A 26,281-nucleotide genomic window follows, 5' to 3' on the forward strand; every position below is an offset into this window, starting at 1 on the left:
CCTGTCAGAGAGAATGGATTCGGAGAATGTAGGTAACATAATTGATATCAGCTCCAGGAACTGAGGCACCTTCTGCCCTTCTTTTATTTGAAGTAAGATATTATTAAGCCTCTTCCTCAGGCTTCAAAACACTCATCGCATTTAGTAGACATAAACCCATCTTTAAACTAAAATCTTGAAACATTTTCTTCAAATGTGGTATATAAGACTACTCTTTCACTTTTGACACACTTGTGGGATAATGAAGTTGTGAGGTAGCATCTATATTTCCCTGAAATTAGGGATAACTCTAGAGGGATCCAGCTGTGTCATTTCTTCACATTTGAGCTAAATGTTAGAAGAACAATACAAAAGCCAGATGATTTTACTTTTGCTACTATTAGAGGAAATTGCTTTTATTCTCATCATTAAAAGGAAGCAATCTGAGGTAATGGAACCTATCTTTAAGTGTAAAACAACAACAAATTTATCAGGAAAAAATTTAAACTGACAAAAATATTGACTATTTTTCAGTGTTTGTTTTCTTTAGCATGACCTAGAGTACCCTTATCTGTAAAGAAAAATGCCATTATTTGTCTAATTGAAGGTGCTAGTTAATCCTGCTTCTGAAATTGTCTAGTTAATAATAATAGTTAATAGTTATATTGATAGTGATAGTTAATTGGAACATCTATTAAACCAATGGGTCTTAAAACTAACTCCAACAGGAATGGAGGTTTGCCATCAGAAATGAACTTATCAGCAGGTACACATGATATGTAAAGATGGTTGTGTAGAGTATATAATATAAACTCGGATTGAAAGGTCATCTCCATTCTGCTGGGAGTTTTCTTATCTTTGTTTTGTTTTTTATTTTGTAATAAAAGTTTGCCTTGACAAAAATGACAGCTTACTGTTTTTAACTATGAAAGAAAATTAAAAGGCTGCAAAGAAGAAATTATTTCTGATCATTAAACCTTCCATGGAGGCATGTGAGTAGGAAAACACAAAGCTTCACTGAAGGTTAGGTGCACCTCACCTCACATTCTCAGTAGACATTTATGGAGTCCCATACATCATTTTTCATCCATTCAATATGTTAGATGCTATCCTAGGCACTGGCGATATAATATCTATAATAAATAGATGAGCTTTCTTTTCCAAAAAATGTCTCACGTGTAAGAGAGCACTGACCCTAAAATCAAAGCCATTTGCCTTGAGGCTGATACCTAACCAAACGTCTACTTTTATAAAAGGCAAAAATTGTACCAAAAAGGCATTTATCAGCTAGAGTTCAAAGAGAAGCAGTACCACTAATAGTAGAATGAATGGACTGGCATATGATAGATAGATAGATAGATAGATAGATAGATAGATAGATAGATAGATAGATAGATAGATAGATAGATATAGAGATACATGGTAGGAATTGGTGGTTTACCCAGTTGTGGGGCTGAGTAAGCAAGTCCGAAGTCCATAAAGAAGCAGTTAGAAAGGGAATATCATGAGCAGGCTGGAATTCCTCTGCAATAGCTATTTGGAGTCTCTAAGTCTCTAAGTCCTCGTCTAAATAGTTCACCTGGCCTAATCTGATCTAATCCTTTCTGATTCAAATCCACAGACTAGAGACTTTAATTTCCTCTAACAGTCCCTTCAGAGCAGCACAAGATCGTTATATGATTAAGTAATTACAATCTATAGTTCAGTCTAGATAGGCTGACACATTAAAAAGCTGTCACAGATACATTCTCTTGTCCAATGTTACACAGCTGTCAAGTGGCTGGCTAGAACTAGGTTTGGTTCCCCACTTCTTAGTTCATTCTGTGGGTAGGCCTATCAGACACTCACACCCTTCATTCTCCTCTTCTTAAGACATTTCCACTCCACAGTAAAATTTTGCTTTCAACCACATATTACCTAATTTTCACAAAACGAGATTATAAAGTTACCTATAATTACTAGATTTCTACATATTTCATTATATTTTAATCAAGCCTGCTCATTTAGCTTTGATTTGGTAAGACTAATAACAGTCAAGGACAGCTTAGCTAGAATTTCTAGTCTTGGAAAAATAGGCTATTTCTCTATTTAAAAAATGAGTTAACCTATTTAATATATTAAATCGATGTTAGGAGAATCAAAGTCAATGATAATTTCTTTATTTAATTTTATTTATTTTAGTGGTGACTTAGTAAGGTATATATAATTTGATAGAAATATTGGAAAGTGAATGTCTAACTCTAAGTAAACAGAACAAATTACATTAGTGATTTAAGACATAAAACAGCCGGGCTTGGTGGCTCAGCCTGTAATCCCACGCCTTTGGAAGGCTGAAATGAGTGGATTGCCTGAGCCCACGGGTTCGAGACCCGCCTGGGCAGGTTAGACCTCATCTCTACAATAAAATCAAAAAATTAGCCGGGTGTGGTAGCGCGCACCTGTAATTCCAGCTACTCGGAAGGCTGAGGCGGAAGGATCACCGGAGCCCAGCAGGTCGAGACTGCAGTGGCCGGGAGCGGCCTATGCACTCCAGTCTGGGTGACAGAGTGAGACTCCAACTCAAAAAAAAAAAAAAAAAAAAAAAGACATACAACAACATGACCTAAAAGGAATTTTTATTAATATGGCAAACACTGCCTTAAAAAAGCATGAATTGAATAAACAAATAAATCATCCATATATTCATGTAAATTTGGAAAACTATGCTTAGTCTTACAGACAAATTATTTATATTTCTAAATATAAATGGAATAAATTTTTGTGAAAATTTCTAGTCAAGACAAATTTCTGTTACAGTGGGAGCAATGTAAGCAAGCCTAGTTTTGCCTCTTTACTTGCTGATTCCCAAATCACCTCAAGATTTGTAGAGGATAATGATGTTTCCAGATATTTCTATTATTAGCTGCACCTCATAATGTTTCTTTGTTCTTAATTTTTTTCTAAGAACAAAGAAACATTCTAAATTTTCATGATACTAAAATCCTATTGCCACTCTTTGAATTTCTACATCCACTTAAAGCCGCTGGAGACTTTATTGGACAATTTTGCTTTTCTTACAAGAAAATTATTTTCATCTCATATAAAGCGATGAAGTCATTTCACAATGAAATATTTATTATAACAAGTTTTATTTTTTGAACTTTTTTTTTAAAACCCTTCTTTTAAAATAGTTTCTTAGGTAGATACAATTATTAATCATTAAAACATGTTGAGATTGAAAGTCTTTCTCCCACTATTCCCTCAAAATGTTTCTCCTATTTCTCCCCTTTAACCCACTCCTTGTTTTTGCCTTACTTTTCCTCTCCTTAACATGTTTTAGTTTTTGCTTTTTTCTGGTTTTCCAATAGCACTTTAAAATACATTTTAATTGGCGTGAACCGAAGGGCCTAAAATGAACCAAGACCTGGGCAAAAGAAGCAAGAGGGGGAACGAGAAGGAAGAGAGGGACAATGGACATTGCTCTTAGTTTTCAACTAATTTCTGTGTCTGACTCTCACTTTTAGGGCTGAACCTAAATTCAACAGCATTTACTAAGGTCACCAAGTTATAGCAAAGTAAAGGTCTTGCTAATAAGAATTTGATAGTCCTTAAATTACAGATTACTGCTGAAACCTATGCCTGTAAATGTTATAGATATTTGGGCTATTGAAAGTATAGCAAATGACCTAGAACAATTATAATGCTATAAGAAAGCGATTGGCAGTAGTGAGAAACTGTCAGGGGTGGGGGGTTGGGATTTGCAGTTGAGGGAAACTACTAGGGGAGGGAGGGACATACCTCATCAACAAGGGTACCTGCATGATCAATGTTTATATACCTAACCCTGAATTGTATCCCGCATCTTTTAATAAATTTTTTTTAAAGTATAGCAAATACAGTCACTGAAGTCACTTACTATGCTAATATCTGCATTTTTAGGGTATAATGACAGTATTTTGAAATCCCTATTTATACTTATTTTAACAGAAAGGTAATGTTTTCTATTTTTCCAGTCCAAAAATCCAAATGATATTACACGTTTAAAAAAAAAATGCAATGTTTAAACAAATATAGTTACCTTTTAGAGGCTAATCAAGTGAGAAAAACTATACATGTTTTTCTTTTCATCATAATTTTTTGACATCTTAGACAAGGGTCCTCAATCCCAAGGGGCCTGTTGGGAACCTGTGCGCACAGCAGGAGGTGAGCATCAAGGGAGTAAGCTTAGTTTCAATTGTATTTACATACACTCCGCATTACTGGCATTACTGACAGGGATCCGTCTTCTGCCAGATCAGCAATGTCATTAGATTCTCATAGGAGCACAAACCTTAAGATGAACTGCTCATGTGAGGGGTCTAGATTGAGCACTCTTTATGATAATCCAATGCACAATAAATGTAATGTGCTTGAATCATCCCAAAACAATCTCCCCACCCTTCATCTGTGGAAAAACTTCTTCCACTCAACTGGCGCCTTATGCTAAAAGGTTGGAAACCATGTCTTAGTACATGAAAGTGAACTAAAGGTCACTTTTTGCTATATTAGCAAGTAATATTTTTAATTTGCTTCACTTTCTCCATTTGTACATAGGTATGACACTTTTTGCAAGTCCAAATTCACATCACCCTCTAGTTCCTTTCTACAAATATGACCAAAAATATCCCTTACTATGGCTTGGGTGATCTATGTTTCTCTTGAGGGACCCATTTGAAAGTTACCCCAGCACTTGCCAGTCAACAAACCGAACATGTTCAAACAGTGATAATTTCATATGAAAAGTGAATTTTATTTATTTCCTTTCATTCCAAAATGTTTTTGTTTTTTTCTCCATAGTTTGCCTTTGTCATGTTGGCAAGCCGGGGAGGCAGGGAGAGGCAGGGTGTGTGAGATTGGGTCTTAGCAAATATCCCCAGGATGGTAAAAGTAATCCAGAAAAGAACTTTTATTTTGATTGGCTATTGTATTTCCAGTCTGTCATGGTTCCCTACTTCCATATAGGAGGACAAATTATTTGGGCCAAACAATACAAAGCGGTTTGGAAACAATTGGCTTTTATGGGCACAATCGTATTCTTTCCATATCCATTTTTTAAAATTTGTGAAAATCAAGCCAATTTTTTTTTTCAAAACTATGCAATTTCCCAAGATTCATGGAAAAGACAGCTTGGGATGAATGTTTTTTTTCCAATTTTTGCTTATGGGAAAAAAGAGTTGGTTGTATAAATCAGCATATATATTTGTCCAACCATTCATACATTGTGTTTTGAGTATTAGTGGAAAAGATTCTTTTGCATTATGGGCTTTGTCTTCTGGTTTAGTTCTTCAAGTTCCTGACTCCTAGTCCAATACTCACAAATCAAGCATATTCAGGCACAAAGCAGGTAATTGAGGGGAGCTATTCTCTTGGTAATTCCATCCTCTCTTTTGTGTACACATTTGCAAATGTAAGTGGTTTTCATCTGTGCAGACATCCTTGAGGGGCTTGTGTATCCTCACATCATTTTTAGACATCCAAGAAGTTTCTTTGTAAAACTCTCATTCTGTGATGCCAGATGGTTGATGCCACCCTACAAGACCATATTTTGAGTAAAGAGGACCAGTTTTGCAGGTAGATGAAGCAACACCCATTACAATTATTGTCACATCTCCTGATTCAGTAATGGCAAAAAGTACTTCTCATCACATGTTTATTCCAAACACAAAAATGAGTAAAATTGATATAGTTTTCTTTTTACTCTAAGAATTGGGCACAGCTGCTCCCTTATAAGCATTAAAAAGAAAAAAATAAAAGATAATAACATCTTTAATTTCTCATGTTTTTCAGCATCTTTTAGAAAAATAGCTTAGTGATACATGGCTCAATGGACTGAAAATACCTACTCTAGTTATACTCTTAAGCAACATTTTTCTTCAAGTTATAGTATGATAGAGGGAAGATTTCCAACATATAGACTTGGGAATCTAAGGAAGAGAATATGAAAACTTGAAATAATGCTTAGTCATACTATTCAATTATTCCCTCTTTTGCAACCTTTTTTTTTATCACTGCTCTATGCAATCTCTGAACTGAATGTACTATTCATTTACCTTGTCTGAAAAAGAGTTAAACTAATAACTATATGCATGACAAATATTGAGTAAAGATGAACATTTTAAATATGTGCTAGACTTTTAATTATTTGCTTTTTTCTAGAAAATTAAGATGTATTGATCACAAAAGTAACAGTAGTCAGTTTGAGGTTGTATAATCTTCAGGAAATTATATGTGTAATAAATTAATGTGTCAATATAACCAAGTTGACTTTTTTTACTAGATTAAAAAACCCCTCAAATAAACCCAGGTACCTCAAACTATTGTCTTCTTCCATCATAGGAATTGGCTGTAAACTTCCTTGAGAACACCTTTAGATCATAACATAGACACATACATAATTCAGGTTATTATCATTTTCCATTTAGGCTTATAGATCTCATAGACAGAAGCATTTTAAAAGAAGAACAAGATTTTCATGCAAAAATATGAATTATACAGTAGTTTTACTGAATCTTTATTGCTAATGCACATAGAGTTCAGAACCATAATGACGATATTGGGCACTTAAGTCATTAGGCTGTCATATTACAGCAAAATTATTTGTACTATATAATCATTGTTTCCTTTTTTTATATCACACAGATCTAAGCTTAGTTCATCTATCTTTGCCATTACCGTGTTATTTTGTTGTTGTAAATACTTATTTTTTAAGGATGATTTGAGTATGTTTATGATGGTTCAAGTTCATGCTTATTAGACCTTTGTTTCCTTAAAGCTGGAATACATGATGGAGGGAAGTTTGCAGTCTGCCTCATAGTGTCTTGTTTGATTATGTGTTGCTTCCCAGCATTAATTACTATATAGTTTGCCTTTTAAATACGCATATACATTTAAGGAGGGAAAGGAGACACTTTTTAAATTTTTTTTTAGTAACATTTCCATCTTATATTTAAGGCACACACTTGTTCTTAAAATTAGAGTGGAATTGTGTTTGAATTCAATTTTTTCTTTAGGGACTTTAAAAGATGAACATGTTTAAATGACCTCTGATGATTGTTTACAATAAGAACAATATCATTTTGGGGGAAAATAAAGCTGAAACTGGAACAGCTGCAAATCACTTGTGAACATAAGGTGAATATGGCTTTGGTTTTCAGAACTGGTTCCACAGTTTCCTAAATCTTTTAGAAATGGATATTGATTATTATTATTCAATTAACAAAACTGCTTTCTTAGAATTTGCTTTGCTTGTATTTGATGTGACAAAGTTTTGTTTGCCTTAAAATTAAATCCTAGAGATTACAAGACAATATAGCTCACTTGGCCCATAGGTTGCTATGGGTTTCTTTGTGTGTGTGTGACTCATAAAAGTTGGAATATGTACACACTTCTAAGTTTTAATAAGTTTTGACTGAAACTATGTGAATTTATTTCATACTGGGAAATAGCATACAAGTAAAATCAGTAGTCTATTCAAATCATCATAGCAAATCAGCTGAATATATGGCAATAAAGAGTAAAATCAAACCTCAGATTGAACAAAACCAATTTATTCTGTAGTCAAGTATACATTACATCTGATTGTGTGTCTCTCTAACTTCTCTGCCCACACCAAAATCATGATTTGAGTAAGGCACTGAAGCCAGACAGTGCCTATCCAGTCTTTCCTATATTAAAAATAGATCATCTGAATCTAACCTTTGTTAGAATTTAAATATTCTACTTTGCTGAGAGTTTTCAAGAATAAAATATTATGTAATAGGAAACAGGGTCATATAAGTGCTGCTATTTTGAAACATTTATAACTGTCTCGAGCATAGCGAACACAGATTATAAACTTCAAATACCCAGCGCCCCAAAGAGTTTGTGGTTAACACATTCACTCCTGTCAGATATATTTTAGAGTTTGGTCTTATGTATTTTCATAGAGCAATGACTATTGTGTGTGAAATTTCCTAGGTAGCATGCTACAACAGAGCAGCACTTGAAAATCAGTGTACTAAAATCCAGAAGTTTAATTATTTAAAGAATAAAGTATAACTTGTATGACCTGCTCTACCAACTTGAAATACAAATAAAGTTGGAAAACCCTAAAAAGAAGTCACTTTAAAGTCTCTTCTTTTGATATACCCTTGTCCACTGCCACAGTGAGTCTATCCTTGAGTTAGGCCTCTGTGCTGACTGCAGCAATGTCCCATGTGTGGGCCTTAGAAGGGAATGGCTCTTTGTAATGACACACGCACAAGTTCATGTATGAACTTGCTCTAGAACTGCACTGTCTTAAAATAAGAGCTCCATTAGTCTCGTGTGACTATTGAACAATTGAAACGTGACTAGTCTGAATTGAGATGTACTTTAGGTGTCACATATACACCAAATTTCAAATACTTAGTACAAGGGAAAGAATATAAGATCATTCATTAATAATTTTTATGTAGATTACATGAGGAAATAATAATACTTTGGGCAAATTGAGTTAAATAAAATATGTTATTAAAATTAATGCCCACTATTTCTTTTTAATGCAACCACTAGAAAACTTAAAATTACATATATGGCCCACAGTGATGGACAGTGATGGTCTAAGGGTCTGTGACACATCCTGGGCTACTCTCTTCAAGAAACTCAGTCAATCTCTCTCTCTCTTTAACTAATATAGAGAATTCTGTTTATCATCCTCATCATTCTCATTATCATTAGTCATGCAGGGCTTCTGTCGTTATCATTTTTTCCATTTTCCCATTCACCTTCCTCACAGTAGACATGACCTAGAATAATTTTAGTATTTGCTTGGATATACACATATCCTTAAAACATACTTTTTTTTAAAAAATGCAATGCATGGATTCCACTTTTTAAAAATAAGATAAGAGAGATAACAATATGATTTTACACTTGTATCTGTGAAAGGGTAAATATGGAAAGAGTACTACAACTATTTCTAGATGTTCAAGCTTTGAAGAAGAGGAACTGAGAGCCAGGATCTGTTTCTTTTCTTTTCTGATGTGGATATAAACCCAGTCTGCCATTTAATAATCATTACCAAACATCTAAAGGTATGGACGCTCACCACGAAGACCCTCACTCTGAGGAGCCTTCTATTACAAGGGGGTACTCAAAAAACTCAGAACTTATTTATTAAAAAGTGTGTATTTATTCTTACATGTTTCAACTTCAGTCATCTTCAAAGTACTCTCCATTTGATGCAATACACCTATCGAGATGCTTTTTTCCACTGCTTCAAACAGTTTTTGAACTCGTCAATCTTGATGCCTTTTAGTGCTTCTGCCATTTTTTGTTTCACCTCTTCCACATCAGCAAAACGTTTCTCTGTGAGGATTTTTTTCTTCCAGGGAAACCAAAAATAAGTCACTCGGATGAGATTGGGTGAATATGGAGGGTGGGGTGTGGGGCTCATGCCATTTTTGGTCAAAAACTGCTGAACACTCAATGCAGTGTAGGCAGGTGCATTTGTAAGTAACCCATTGTGAAACGGGCAAGCACATTGAAAATATCTCAAAACAAATTTACTCAAGCCAAATGCAGCCTTTCACAACAATGCTAACTGGTACACCGAGGCAAATGGGCTTCTAGAACACTTATGTAGTGGGGGAAGCCTATACTACAAGCAGCTTGCCCTCCAAAAAAAAAAATCTGTTTTGGTGGGGGGTAGACTCCCCCTCGTACTCTACTGGTCAGAGCTAATCTAGCTTGAAAGTGGTGAGCATCATTCTATGACCTGCAGCAGCAAAACAAAGAATCTCCTGCCTACTAACCTACTCTCTAAATCCCCTACCACACTCACAATTCAGATCCTTAGGTCTTTAGATTCTCCCCACAACTGACATTCCATCTGCAATTAATCAAATAGTAAGGGTCTTTTATTTTAATATGTAAAATATGTCTTAACTGTGATTATTAAAGTACACATTTATGTGCCCTAGGGCTGCATGGCATGGGATGTACTGATGCAATTCTGATAACAGCTATCATGATATAAAATAACATTGCTGCCATGTTTATCAAGGTAGACTTCCCACCATATCTCTGTTCATGTTGACACAGGACTTAAATCTTAAGGTATAAAATAAAAGATTTATATATTTGTTATTTTTAAAATTATTATTATTAACAGAAGTGATCATAGCAGCCCATACCATGCATTCACCTGGAGGGATTTATATTGCTGATATATTTATTGCCATCAAAGTTGCCATTATAAACATTCATGACATTGGAGAATCGGGTATACAATGTGTTGAAAGTGTGAGAAAATGTCCTCTGTCTCAACAAGCAATTCTAGGACTCTTCTTAGTCAATATGGACATCGTTTTTACTTACAGTGTTAATATAAATTTAGTTGAATTTTTATGTACTTATTCCAAGTTTCTTATATTCTCCATGTCCTTTTTCTGTTTAGACACATTGGTATTATGATGTCTAATTGTTAGCCCCCAAAGTCCAAGGACCATTTCCATTTAACTCATTTTACATTGAGTTTAATAAAAGCCATAAATTATAATGATAATGAGGGTGATGAAGATGGAGAAGGGGAAGAAAAGGATGAAGATTGTAATCTACTTATGTACAAAGCATTGGGATTTTATACATTATATAAATTTCATCTTTACCTAAACATTGCACCAAGATCTTTTTGTCCTTTTTACACAGATGAGAAGATTGGGATCCAAGGAAGTTAAATGACACACTTTCTAAAAAGTTAAATGACCCAGGATTCAAAACCAGCTCTCTTAGTACAGAAACCTATGTGCTTTCCACCACACATCTTACTCAGACACGATTCATTTCAATTATTAAACAATTTTTGTTGATCACCGATGCTATACCAGCTTAATGAGAGTGTAGGAACCATCATTAAACGTCAAACTAGAATATGAAGATCCACCTCATCCTACCTTCACTCTCACCTCAGTGTTTCCAACAGCAATTTACTATTTCATGTGCCACAAAACTGGCAAAAGTAATGTTTCTGCCAAACCATCATGTGACCCAGAGCAATTTCCAGTTGGCTATTCCCTCACAGTGGAGCAATTAAATTCAAGTTTCCTTCACAAGAGCCTACTGGTGATCCATGGCTCTGCCTTTCTTTGCCATTGCATAAGCCAGGATTTGTTTGTGTTTTCAGACCAACACCCACAAGGAGCTTTTTATTTTTTCTGTTGTGCCATAGAGTACAAATAGCTAAAGTTGCTTTTTTGTTGACTAATTTAAGGAAGTATTTCCTGGTGGACATTTTCTAACTGAACTGTTTGACAAAAAATGGGGAGGGAGTCAGATCCTGCCAGAATATTTCCCTTTTACTCATGGTTGTGCTTCGACAGTTTGAGGGATTAAGGGATAACAATGACAGTAGTTCTTATTATTACCCATGTCTTACCGTGTCTTCCTCACCATTCACAGTGTCCCTGTTGGAATAAATGCTGATGACTACATCTGTTGTGTTATTTAAAGAAGATCTTTAAGTCAAAATGAGGATGTGCACACGCTGCCTCATTTTGAGTTTGTTTAATGTTTCCAACCATATTTTAGAAATAAATCCCAAATGCTTTTTTGCTAAGTGCATTTTCCTTTCGATTTTAAACTTATGTGTATTTTAAAGGTCATTTAATCTGCGCATTTCCAATTCCTCTGGTCTTAAATCATCACTGTGTTATTTTATATAAGAGGTACTTAATGTCTCAAGAAGCTTTTGGAGGCCTTTAAAACCCAAAGACATTATTTTTTCCCCAAGACCAGAAGTTCCATTTTGTCAAGAGTAAACAAGCTTGAAGAAGACCAAGATCTCAGCCTGTTCAATAGCCCAAAAAGTTCAAATTTCAGAGGGGTTGGAACTTGGCAAAATGTGTTTTCCCATCCGTAGCTCAATCCCCTTTATTCCCTTCTAGCTTAGGCTGAAACACATGGAAAGGATATCCAGCAAGCACTCTTCTCAGTGACATCTGCATCTGGAGGGGTGTCCTGGCATTCAGCAACAGAATCGTCTTCCCCCTGGAAAAAGGAAGGCTCAAAACCCCAAATAATAATAATCTATTGCAGATTTCAGGTTACCAAATGTTAGAAAAAAGGATACTAGTAAAACACTTAGCATTGCTACACGTCAGAAGGAAGGCTACTGTAGTCTCCCACCTCGGGGACATCTAGTTTTCATATTATTATGCATAATTATGCATATAAATTTAAATATATTTCCATATTGTAGTCAAAACTCCCCAATCCTAAAGACATAGAATAAAACAGAATTAACTGATGGCAATTATTGCATTTAGATTCAGATGCAAAATTCCTGCTTACTGGAAGAATTGGACCTGTAACTGGCACCTCAAGTAACAGAACATGAGTGCTCTAAACATTCTTCTGGACTTAGGAACAATTTTTCTTTTTTTCTTTTTTTTGAGTTGGAGTCTCACTCTGTCTCTCAGACTGGAGTGCAGTGGCCGCTCCCAGCCACCCCAGCTTCGACCTGCTGGGCTCCGGCGATCCTTCCGCCTCAGCCTTCTTAGTAGCTGGAACTACAGGCGCACTACCACACCTGGCTAATTTTTTTGGATTTGTTGTAGAGATGAGGTCTCGCCAAGTTGCCCAGGTGCGTCTCGAACCCGCGGGCTCAGGCAATCCACTCGCCTCAGCCTCCCAAGGTGCAGGATTACAGGCTGAGCCACCGAGCCCAGTTAGGAACAATTTTTCTAAAAAAAATTAAATGCAGGATTACGGAGGCATAAAGCCATGCTTACAAAACCCAGAAATGGTGGTTAAGAAATTTGGCTTGAACCTTTATTTTGCTTCTTACTATGTGGCCTTGAGCAAGTGACTTAGACAATTTGGATGTCTTTTTTCTCATCTCCAAAGCTGGGAGCATTCACTCTATGTTCTCTCAAGTTCCTTCCAGATTTCATATTTCATGGTTCTGAGACTACACATGAACTGTGCCTAAGAATGGGGTTATCTGACAGTCAACAACAGAAAAAAAAAAAAAAACTGGCAATTTGACTACAATTAACTCATTTAGGAAAAGAAGTAAAATATGTGGGACAACACTTGGATTTTGGCAGTAAATAAATCTCCCATCACAACTTTTTTTTTAAATTTTGGAGACGGGGTCTCACTCTGTCGCCTAGGCTGGAACGCAGTGGCATGATCACAATGATCATGGCTCACGTCAGATACCCTCTGGGCTCAGGCCATCCTGCCATCTTACCATCCCCGAGTAACTGGGTCTACAGGCACATGCCTGGCTATTTTTTTTTTTTTTTTTAAGAAATGAGGATTCGCTATGTTGCCCAGACTGGTCTCAAATTCCTGGGATCAAGCAATCCATCACCATGGCCTCCCAAAGTGCTGTAATTACAGGCATCAGCCACCACACCCAGCCACGATTTTTTAATGGAAGAAAGAGTAAATCTGAAGTGTTGGCTGTAAGGCAAGAAAACAGTTCCATTTGTCACACACATGGTGACCACCATCACCATACAGGACTCCAAAGGAATTTCAAAATGGACAACAACTGAAACAGCCTATATCCAGACCACATCAAGTGTCACAGTGTTGTGGATCTTTCTGGGTCTTTTCCTAGTTTTTTTCTCCTTCTTTAGAAATGCATGTTATGAATTATGATTATTGCAAAAGAGCCAAGTATTCACCGGACTCCAGCTCGATCTTTGTTTAGTGAGCATAAACTCCCTGCCAGCTGCAAACTGCAGCTGTCTGTCAGCATTTGTGAGGACAAACCACCCCACTATCCCTGACCAGTTAGCCATAGACAACATACTGTGTCCTCAGATCTGCTCAGTGCACCCTTTGCATTTTCAATACATTTCCTGTGGGGGGAGGGGATCAGTGACTCGCACGCACATTTTGGAGCAAATAGCTTGAAGCTTATGTCAAAATGATGCCTTTAATAGAGGCTTCTGTCCCAACAAAACTATTTTGTGAGAGACTCACTGACTCTCGCTTGACATTTCCTGATCTCCAACGTCCCAAAAAAGCCTAGGGAGGCTACCACTCTGACAACCAACCATTCCTCAGGATGGAGTGAGCCCTGCAGAGAGTGCCGAGAGTACGGGCCCAAGGCCAGGAGCCTGTTTCAGAGCTGGGGAATGTTAGGGTGAGAAGGCCATAGCAAAGGGGCAAAGCCAGAGGAAGGCCACGGCCCAGGGTGCTGTACAACCATTCTCCGGGGCCATAGCTTGAGCCAGAGGCAAGACACAAAAGAATCCTTTTTGCAAGAGATAGTCTCATCTAGAATATTGAAGTAAACTTGGAACTATGCAACTTAAGAAGGGGTGTTGAAGCATGATACATTTTTCTTGACTAGCATTTGCCAGTCTTCTAAGCAATTCTTTCTTTTTAAATGCCCAGGCTTGTTTAGAATGGGAAAAAAACTGGCAGCACCAGATCAGATTTAATTAGAGTTTGTAGAGTTAACCAAAATCTCCCCTGTTTTCATCATCAAAAGTGATCCTGTGAGCTAGAAGAATCATTCTGTGGAAGGATGCCAATTTTTGGAATACTATGAGAATTACCCTAAGAATTTAGGAATACCCTGCTTTCCCCAGGATTTTGCATACAGCAAACTCTGAGCTTCTTAAAGGGTGAAAATTAGGGCCAAAGTTCCTTTTAAAGCTCTGGGTTACTTCTGGTACACTGTAGAAAGCATGAAGTACGATGAGTTAGTACTTGTGAAAAGGACTCTTTTGGATTTTGTTTAATAGTAATTTTTCAAGTAAAAAAAAATCTGGAATTCTTCCTACTCGTGGGGGTATTGTGAGAACAGCTCTTTGTTATATAAGAGTATTGTTTCAGTATTTTTTTTAAATGCCCTTTTAGGAAGAAAGGCACAATGCAAATTCAAATTAATAGTAAAACTGTACAGTATGTAGCATATGCCCAAATTTGTCTTAAGTCACATAATGGCAAAAACATTCTAAAGTTTGGGAAAAGACACATCCCTGTGTGTATACAAAGCTGTGTGTGTTTATGGGCAGGATAGCACTGACCCAACATAAACACTTTCTTTCCCACAACTTAAACATACACACAATACTTAAAATAGTTTCTTTCAGGGGTAGAAACCATGAGAGTCACAGGGTCATTAAACAATAGCAAAGCTCTGTTAGTCGGTGCTCTTTCCTTTTTCGAGAGGATTGTAAAATAAAAATAAAGATTCTGCAAGGAATCAATAGTTTCAAAAGAAATAGCAACTTACAGTACAAGAGTATTTGGATTGCTAAGTACCTTCACTTCTCTCTGTGTTGCCATTTGCTGCTTCGTTCATTGTGAAACCTTTTTGCCGGATGTGTTACATGCGATGAACTTGGGTGTTATAATAAACAGAGAGGAAGACTGCAATAATGTATTTCAGTTAGGAAGAAGCACTTGAAAGAAATTGGTTTTGCTATACACATGATGTGAGCCAATCAATAGTGGTTTAGTCTGACAAGCCCTGTCAATATCCATTGTCACAGTTCAGAAAGTCGTTAATGGATAGTTCTTCAAATCCCAATGATTTTAACACATGTTCAAAGTCTTGAAATGCACTCTACCTGGCAGAAATTAATGACGGGTAACTCTTGGGATTGTATACAAATTTTTTTTTCTTTTTAATTGAGGGGCCAAATAATAGTACACACACACACACACACACACACACACACACACACACACACAAACACGCCAACACAGAACAGTAGTTTAGGGCATAATCTAATAATACCAGATACGTAGTGAGTGCTCAGTAAATGTTGAAAAAGTGAGAGGTACTGGATGGAGAGTGAGGAGGGAGCTTTTTATAACACCTGTTCTGTTTACTTACTGATTATTACAGCAGTTATGATGATATAGGATAATATCTTAGAATTAATAATTTTTTCTATAAGTTGTGTATATATTATATACAAGACACTGAGCTATGTGTTTTGCCTATATAGGAGTATTTAACATTATTATCCACATTTGACAGATGAGAAAATAGAGGCACAAAATGTTCATATGACTTGAATAAGATATCATATTAATTGACAAAGTGGAAGTTCAAAATCCAAAGCCTTTATTATTCAAAAGAGAGAGAGAACAAATGGGTAACTCCCCCCCATCTTTTTTTATGGAATGGCATTAGCAATTGGAAGGAAGCCATGCCAATGGTTCTTACCTGCTTTCCCCCCTAAGTGCTGATCCTGAACTCTTGCACTCAGTTCCTGTAAAGTAACCAGGAATAAAACAAGCTACTGAACATTGGGGTGGAACTTAAAGAAGAATGAGATTTCCTGATTTGATGGAGAGAGGAGCTAAGGAGTCTGTAGAAGTGTGTGTTCACCCACACTGCTGATAGCAAAGTGTGCATCTGAAAAAGACTAAGCAATGATGCTAGAAGTGGAATTGAGAGATTCAGCTAGGTTGTTAGCCATTTTTGCTTTAAAGAAAGCCCCAACCCCTATTTATGTTTTTTCTGTATTCATTTCCGTCTTGCTACCTTCAGCAATCTGGAGCATGAAGACTGATGTGCCTTTTGCCCAGTACGCAGCCTTGCAGCAGAGCTCAGTTCATGCTCATGGTGCTTAGAGTTCTGTACCACCCAGATGCCTTCTTCAGTCATTCTGACAGGCAGTCCGGAGTATCTAGTCATCAGCTCCTTCACTGGCCTGTGATTCACTCATCTAAGATAACTCATTTCCCCCTCAGGTCTACAGTGATATATACCACCAAGAGATAGTTTCAGTAGGCAGTTCATGTAAAGCAGATGGTTTAAACCTTAGGTTGAAAGTTCTTGAGTATGATGGGGAGTTATTGCCATCTCTCTATGTCCCTAGTCATTTTGACAACTTGCCAAACAGATGGAGAGGCAGGCCATTTGGTCCCCGAGTTCTGACTCTGCTGCTTATTTGCTATGTGGCTGTCTCTGAGCCTCAGATTCCTAATCTGTGAAATGGATAATTGAACCTACCACACTACATGGTTAGTGAATTAAATGAGATCTAACATGTTTAGTAAGTTCCTTGTCACATAGACAGCACCCCTAGAACATTAGTCATTGTTAAAAGTAAATGTGACACTACTATAATCAGATTGTCTAGCCAAAGTGGAAATTAAGGCTGTTTTAGAAGAATCAATGCTATATATATATTTTAACTTTTTTTAATAATCTAAGCAAACACTTTGCCATTTCCTCTTAACTATTGATTATTTGGCTTTAAGACGTTTGTCAAACTACTGTGGCTGTTATATATGTATTTCTTTTCTGGCTCAGATTTTACGTTTGAAAAATTAAGAACACATTGTAACATTTTTTTAAAACCAAGAATACATTGTAGTACACATAGGGACAGGAGTTCAGAGATTTAAAGAAAACACTACAAAGTTGCCAACTTACTCCCCTCTATACCCGCTGAGAATATATCTTTACATAATTTTTCACAATTGCACAAATACACACACGATATATAGGGTAGCTCTTACTATATATGTATATCTGGAGAGAGGATTTAAATACCACCCAATTGAAACATTACTAAGCCTGGTATATCAGCACTAAAATATCCAATGCTCTTAAATATAAATATTGTGTCATTCTTCAATTTTATTTACTTTTTTACAGAAATCTAAGTGTTAAGTTCCAGAAATCCTGCCATGCTTTTACCTCTATGTGGAATTACCATGCCTACAATTCTTTTCTTTCTTTTTTAGTTTCTTTTCTCTGTTCATGGACTGAGGTTTGTATTTACATATAAGGCTCTTCTCATTTTATTTGACTGTGGCCTGTTTTCTATCACTAAAAGAGAATCTATCCTTGTATTTAATATACAATATCTCCTCATAGAAAACATGTTTCTACTTCATAGTGCCCTTTTTGTGGATTGATGCCCTATGCTATTTTCTTTCTTTCTTTTTTTTAGTAATTCAGCTTTCAAAATCAGCTACTGCCTTAGCTCAATAACCACTTACTTTATTAGCAAATTCATCAAAGCTTGAACAGCTCTCAAATGACAAAGTTTTACTGACACTATATCAAGTCATAAGAAGCCAGGCTAAAATATATTGTCAATAGAAGAATGTCTTAATGATCTGAATCTTTACATTTTACACTGTATCTGATCCTGTTTCAGGAAAAATGTAATAGTGTGTCTCTACACACAAGATAGATTTTTGCTACTTAGGTATATTTTCTCTTTTTTTGTTTTTCTGAAAATATAGTGTTTTCATAACCTGTGATGCAAATATTTTAAAACTCTGGCTCATAAAAAGAAACCAGAGAAATCTACAATGGAGGGAAAATTACATGTTGAGATTGTATATTCTATGTTTATAGTATGATATTGACGTTATCATCATCACCATCATTAAAAATATTCACTATGAAACTCAAAGCTGTGCTAAATGTTATAAAAAGAAGAGTTTAAACAAAACCCTTGTCTTACTTTATAGAAATATATTCTCAATGTACACACACATAAGTTGTATTATCAGAAGAATAAAAATACATAAAAATATGCTTAAAAAGTGAAGAATTTGAATCACAGATATATAAATCCACTAGTGGTGAAAGACATGTATATATATATGTTCCTGGGAAAAGTAGCTATGGAATTTTTATACGGCTGTAGATTGCCAGTTCTTTATTGACACCGAAAATATAAAAATGTGGCTAGATTTGACCATTTAAACTAGATAATTTAGTCTAAAAGTAAACATTTTCATTGTATATGAATTATCACTTCTTAAATGAGTAGATAGCATGAGTAGGAATCTTTGGAAATATAATGTGTCCACACCCTTCTGATATGAATCAAATTGACTGTTTTGTATTTCTACAATGTCTAAGTGAGAAACAAGTGGTTAAGACCGAGCACTGCTGTTAAAATGGCCAGCATTCCCTCTTTCAATTATTTCCAGATTTAATCATGATTTGTGTTTTGAGTAAGTTACTTATTATTTCAATAACTTAGTTTCTCAGGCTGCAAGTTGGGGTTTGAAATTATGACTTCTATTTACATTGAGCATGTGAAAAAGGGAGATATTAAATGACCAACAGTATATTAAGCCCAAACTTACCCTGTCTGCTCACTGTGACACAGGGAGTTATGTGCAAAGTTCTGGGAGCTCTAAAACTGCACGCTGGAGAAGGCAAAGCAGAATTTATTGCAGCCCCATGAATTAGCACAAGTGTATACAACCTGGAAAAGGAGGCCAGAGGTTGAAAAGAAATGTAATAAACCTGATTTCTCTTTTCAGTCAATTTTGGGTAAGGTGCTCTTATTTAAGAATTTTGGAAAGTGGTAAAACAGGGTAATTCCAAACACAAAAATGTTGTATTGGAAAATATGAGTGGAGACACTTCAGTACTTTGTTATGTAATCCCCGCAAAGGTTTGAGAAGTGTTTTGGAATCTCTAAGGATTAAGAGCCTGATATAACCTCATTTTGTCATTTCTCTCTGGATCTCCCACTCTGGACACCACAGTGTGGTAAGATAATGGCACTAAACGACTGCTGGTAGCTTTGCTCTGACACCCTCCTGAAATTGAAGCACTCAGAGTTCGTAGCTGCTAACAAAACTATCTATCTACACCTGATGTTGATCCCTATGTCAAACCTCACCAATCAAGTGAGAACAAATACCCTAGAAAGCTGTTTGTAATAGCTTTTCTGAAGGAGTATGACTCTGCTTTCTTTTAGCAACATTTCTGAAATGTTAGCTCTCCCAGCATTTCTAAATTTAAAAAAAAAAAATAATAACAACATGTAATTGTAACATGGGAATACCGCGAGAACAGCACTTTGGCAGGAAAAGCAGTTATTTCAAAATAAGATCCCCAGCAAGAGAAGGTCTGGCAGATGCACAATTCTGGATCACATTATCCAAACTGTTAGATTCTGGAAGATTTGGGAGTTTTCTTTTGTGGTTCCCACACACTGAATGGCATGATAGTAGATGTTCCTCATCCAAACTACATTACTTCCCCTTCCCATTACCGACGTGGGAAAATAAATACACAAAGGGCCTCCATTACAATAAGCATTCCTACCTCTAGAGGTGATTTTAACACCATAATAGCTGTGTCAGGTATAAAACTTGGGTTGAGCTAATGCCTGGTGTCATATGTAATGCTATTAAATGAAGATCATCTTAGAAAGGCCATATCCAAATATTTTAGAAAGCTCAGGATTCTGACTCTTCTCTGATGAGAGCAGTTTTAGCACCAATTAAGTCTCTCAACTGGTTAAGAATGGTACTTAAAGCTAATGCCTTTGGCCTGTGTGTATTGAGACTTAGATAGCATATTGTTATTCAAAATTCTTAGTCTTTGAAAAATATTCTATTTGTTCAGCCTTGAAAGATCTCTCATTAATATAAAAAAGAGAGAAAATGTAAGTAAATTCTAGAATACTTAAAAAGCGAGTACAATTCAGGTTAACTGTTGATGGAGGTGAAAATATATAGAATTAAGAGTGATTTATCTGGCATCCTATGTAAATCAGATTAAATGTTTTAGAGTCTAAACTCATATCTCTTTCAGCTCTTTTCATTTTCAAATTTAAAAAATTTAAGTGGAAATGGGAAAAATACTCATTGGCTTAACATAAATCTTTAAACTGCAGGAAGCTTTACCCTCAAAAAGTAGTTGAATCTCCGAGGAAAAAGAAAAGGCTGAATTCTATTTTTCATAAATGATGGATTATTGTACCACACTGTGTATTTTCCAGTAAAGTGTCCTTTTATTTGCACTGTGTGATTACAAGTTTCTAAAAGTATGTGTGGGGTCACTTGGGTGCTGTGGGAAAATGGAAGAAGCACTGTTCTGTTAAAATCAGTAGTGAAATCAGAAGCAAACTATGTCCTGATTATCATAGGCATGTGTTTAAATTTTGCTTTCCTTAATTGGTTATGTTGTATTTACTTAAAATGAACAATTTGGCAAGTTTTTCTCCCTTGACAACAGAAAAGCATAAACTGTTTTATAAGTTTGGCTGTTAAAATCAAATTTGTAAACCACAATATTCAAAGACTTTTACTGCTGTTTACAGGGACTCAGTGATAGACCTTGCTTTATAACTATGCACTTCTTATGTTTTTATTTTGTATTTATAGTGCTTTCAAGTTATTTAGTTAATAAAAAGTATGCTATATATTATAGTCATCTATTGACTTCAATTTCTGCATAACTCTTCTTAGAACAAAATGAGTTGAATGAATGATGGCACAGGCCTTGTAACTTGACTTGCCATCTGAGGATGATTAGTTATGGCATCAGGAAATGGAAGTTGATGCTCTAGTCTGTCTCCAGGAAAGTCATCATCAGAGGCAACTTTGGCAAGTTTGGCCACGTTAAAAATTGTTTAATCTTATCCAAGACTGTTACTTTCTCAGCATGTATAAGGAGACAAGATAAAGCATTTAAAAACATATTTCCACTTTCTTTGAAAAACCAACGCACCTTAAACACATTTCTCACATGTGGAACCAGATGGTGGTATTGAAAACAATATAATATACATATATATCTCTCTAATTAAGAATACTATCACTGGAATACCTAGGGGGTTCCAAAAAAGATATAGCTCACTACATAATTATTTTCATAATCTAGCATTTATACTGTGTGCATGTGTGTTTTAGACTGCAAAGTACACATGTCATTTTTGCTAGTTCCAAAATGGCAGAAAAATATACCTTATTTGACCCTGAATTTCTTGACATTCTGTCATGGGCTGTGGCAATATTTTGAGATGAGACTAGAAATAGAAAATATTACCTTTGGTAACCTTTGGAAACTTTGATTATTCAGTGTTGTTCCAAAGATGGACCTGAGACCAAAACTACCCTGAGGCAGAATTATTCTGAAGGATGTTAAGTGTTTCTTCAGCCTCCAACACTAGAACCCAGACCTATGGGACTTTGACTACAGTCATCAGTCGAAGGAAGTCATACACCACTGGAGGTCACTGCAATAATTGTGCCTAGAGGGAAAGTTGATAGGAAATCACATAAGCACAATGTTTTAAGATGCTCAGAATACTCTTCCAACCATGCAATTTGGAATCAGTTAATGACTGATATTTATGGTTCTGTAAAAGCAATTTCTGCTTGCTTGGGTTCTAAGGACACTTGTTATTTCTCTAAACTAACCTGAGGTCAGTCTCTTGTACTTTCATTATACTCTTTACCATGCTATATTATAATTACACAGACCACATGTATTTTATCAACACCAGTTAAATACAGCACTGCCATGTAGGTATGCAGGTGATCAATTTGTGTTTGTGGGTTTTTTTTTAATCATCTACCAGCACTGTCCAGAAATACAAGATGAGACATATGTGTAGTGTAAAATTTCCTAGTAGCCACATTTTTTAAGAGTAAAAGGAAACAAGTTTTGATAATATATTAATTTTAATAAGATATTTTATTTAGTCAAAAATGTCCAAAATATTATAAATTTGACATATGACTCAAGCAGCATTCCAAGTGACTTGTGGCTACCAAATTGGATAGCACTGTTCTAAAGCTTCTTAAACTATTTAAGATCACAGAGAAAATGGTAATACTTGTATAACTCACTGGAGAAAATGAATTAGGCTGCTGATAGCCAAAGAATATGCAACTGCCCCCAGGGGCTCAGGCTACCCTGGTTCTGCTTAATTGCCCTAAGTACTGGTCACAGTTGGCATCTGTAATTCTTACACATATATAACCCATTCTTCCAGGCACAATGGTTAGGAAGCCTTGATTTCAAACAGTGATCCCAACCTTTTCAACTGATAGACCCAATCACTCTTCTCAGATGCCAGTTGTTGTACTTTTACTACCAATACATTTAAAAAATAGTCGGTGACAGATAATGAATCAGATGCATATTTTATATATAATATACACACAATAGATAGATAAAGATATAGATAGATAGATAGATAGATAGATAGATAGATAGATAGATAGATAGATAGATAGATAGACAGATGATAGATTTTTCTTTTTACATTTTCTTAGTGTATGGATAGACTTACCACCAATAAATGAGAACTCAAGTGGTTCCTATATCTTTTCCAATCAGTTTAAGGCAGTGATTCTCAACAGGGAGCAATTCTGCATACCATCTCCTTACCCCCAGGGGACATTTGGCAATGTCTGGAGACAATTTTTGTTGATTACAACTGAGGAGAACGTGCTACTAGCATATTGTGAGGAGACACCTGAAATGCTACTCAACATCCCAGACAGCCTGCACTGGACAGGTCTCTAGAACAAAGAATTATCCAGCCTAAAATGTCACTTGTACAAAAGTTGAGAAGCACTACTTTAAGGTAATATAAAGTGTTATATTAGTAATATAAAGTATTCTTTATATTAATACACATATAAGTATTATATAATATAATAATATAAGTAATATAACATATTCTTCAAATGGTAAGCATTGTCTCAATTTAGTAATTAATGGCACCTTGCCCCATGTGTTAATCAAAACTTTGAACTTAATTGAAAAATAAAACTCCACACTTCTCCCAGATAGAAAGCAAGTAGAATGTTTTCCTCTTTGCACTTCACCTTAACTCCCTATCTTACTAAATCAGGTTTGCAGCTACTTTGTGGTCAAAGCTAGGGGAGGGAGGATTCAAAAATGCCTTCACTTGGCCAGTTATGAGAAACTTTCTCACACTCTGGGCAGGGCAGATTTTTAAAAGCAGATCTATATTTGTTAAAAACAGTACCTAACAAAGTGTCTCAAATTCTCACATTATGCAACCATTGTCTACATCTTATCTTATAGGTGTAACAAATTACTGCCTGTAATTAATAAGAAGACACCTTGAGTGTGTTTAGACTATGCTTATTAACAACCCAGACCTATGGTTCATATTCATCACTGAGTTCACAGCCTTTAGTATGGTATCTGATGATTAGTGGACATTCGGCAAAAGTTCAGGAATGAATTTGACACACACCTGACTTTGTAACTAAAGCTGAGGATATGAAGCCAAGGAAAGAGGACTGATGAAGACATGAAAAAAGTTTGAGGCAAATTTGTGTTTCTGAATTTCATTGAGACTTGATGGCAATTATCATCAATAAGGAGAGTAAGAAACATCTGATCAAAAAAAGAAGTCACTTTGGGTTAGCATAATGAAGAAGATTGACAAAATTATTCAAGCAAGCAGGACCTTAAAAATGCCTGTATCACCTAGAGATAGTACCTGATCAGACTTCCTTGAAATTAACAATGCTAAAGAGTTTTCTCTTGTAATTTAGGTGAATTTTTCTTTACTCTGACCATAATTATGTATATAGATACAGATAGGTGGAATTATCTAGATAAAGGTTATCATATTAAATACCATTCTTACTGTACATTCGTATTGCAGCAGGGCTAATACTTCCATGTGGGCAAATTTTTTTCGTATGCCCTGCCTAGACAGAAAAACCCAAGCTGTTAATTCAGGTAGCTGTTTCATAACTACTATTTTCTACTCATATTTACATAAAGTAACAATCATAAAGGAGAAATTTACTGAAAGCTTCTGATTTTTTTTTAATCTCCAGTGTTCAGACTGCATCACAGTGCTTCAGATACAAGCGACAAAAACCGAGTTAAAAGCAGATTAAAGAAGTTTATTACCCGAAGACCGTCCCTGAAAACTCTGCAAGAAAAAGGGCTTATTAAAGGTACAGAACATTTTATACTTGTACTGTAACTGTGATGAATAGATGTGTCTCTGTGTCCATAGCTAATCAGCTTTAAAGGAATATTAGAATATTTAGAATATTTTATTCTTCTAGGGTTGCTTATTAAATTTTCTGCTCTATAACAGAGAAGAAAATCATAGTCTAGAAAAAAGTCCCAAGAAAATAAGGGACCATTGAGCAAAGTACATTGTTTAGCCCTCAGAGGGTCTGTGCCCTAAACTAGGAGCAGAGAAGGGATATCCTAGGGGCCTCTTAGAACGACCCCATGTTCCAATGTGCCTGGATAGTCAAAATTTGCACTGTTGTCTCAGCATACTTACTAACCTGGCCCCTTTAACTCTCGGAGGCATTCTGACTTAGATAAATAAAATTATCTGATCACCCTAGTCAGACTCTGAAGTCAATGCTGGGAACAAAGTCTGAGAAAAATTACTGTTATAAAAATGTATGGATATTGAGAGCTGGAGGGCCAAATATTGAATCTAAACTGAAATAGCTAGGTAATTTTGCAAACGCAGCTAAAATGGAGAATAAACTATCCTAAGCCATCCTAACCATCAGGATAGAAAAACATGGTCTGTGGCATTAAGCTAATTGGAATTCACCACTCACTCATGTTGACATTGAACAAGTTATATTCTCTCTAAGTCTTAGCTTTCTCATCTGTTAAGTGGGGATACTTACACACAGCATTGAGAGGAATATATAAGATGACCTATGTAAAGTATTTAACAGCATTTCTGGAACAAAAGTAAGTTCTGTTAATGCCCTCTGCTATTAATACCATTTTTATTCATTATTGTTGTTATCACTGTTAGTATGTAAGTTAGATGAATGGATAGATAGAATCAGCGGTATATTAGATTTCTATTGCTGAAAATTACCTTATGGATCATGCAGGCAAAACATATTTTTTAACAAGAAAACATATGCATAGAGTTTATTATTCTCCCCACTTTTAAAATTTTCTAACTTAGGGCTATCTTTTAAAAATTAAATGTAAGAAAGAATTTGAGAGTGGGCTAAAATAAACTCCTAACCATGAAAAGAAAGTTGATAGGCTAATCCTTATCAATCAAAAAGTGATTTAATATACAATCATTTCTCGGGAAGAGGGCAGATCTTAACACTTCCAGCAATACTTGATATGGTAAATGTTTACATAGTTGACAATAACTGATCTATCAATTTCAGTCCATTGTGAAACAGGTAAACATATCACAAATATTAGCTGATACTCTGAACTAATTGTAGAAGGTGAAATTTTCTGCATAAGCACATATCATCAATACAGGACAAATTCTTAGAAGATGATAAGCATTTGGAAGCAAAACTAGCACCTGCTTTCAATCAGACTTGCTTCAGACTTTCACTCTATGAAGATGTGTTTTTCAGTGCCATAACAATAGTTGACCATCTACGGGTCCAACTTCATAGAATACTGTAATAATAATTTAAGTCCTGCCTTAGAATTCATCCTAAGGCTTATCATTTTCTTAGGAAGGATTCAATTGCAGGTTACCTGCCATCTTTTTACGTAAACTCCAAATCTTTCATGACTGTGGAGAAATGAAAGGGATTTTAATTCAATGGC

General features: G+C 35.7%; 1 protein-coding gene across 1 annotated transcript in view; it reads left to right on the forward strand.

The window, feature by feature from the left end:
* ARHGAP15 (Rho GTPase activating protein 15) overlaps nt 1-26,281 on the forward strand; it is a 424,379-nt gene that overhangs the window by 340,921 nt on the left and 57,177 nt on the right. Inside the window, exon 9 of the mRNA XM_008061399.2 lies at nt 24,544-24,666. Coding sequence (XP_008059590.1) covers nt 24,544-24,666 — 123 coding nt within the window. The remainder of the gene's footprint in view (nt 1-24,543; nt 24,667-26,281) is intronic.

Source organism: Carlito syrichta, unplaced genomic scaffold (assembly GCF_000164805.1).
Source record: "Carlito syrichta isolate Samal-C Ts95f unplaced genomic scaffold, Tarsius_syrichta-2.0.1 Scaffold305239, whole genome shotgun sequence".
NCBI classification, from domain to species: Eukaryota; Metazoa; Chordata; class Mammalia; order Primates; family Tarsiidae; genus Carlito; species Carlito syrichta.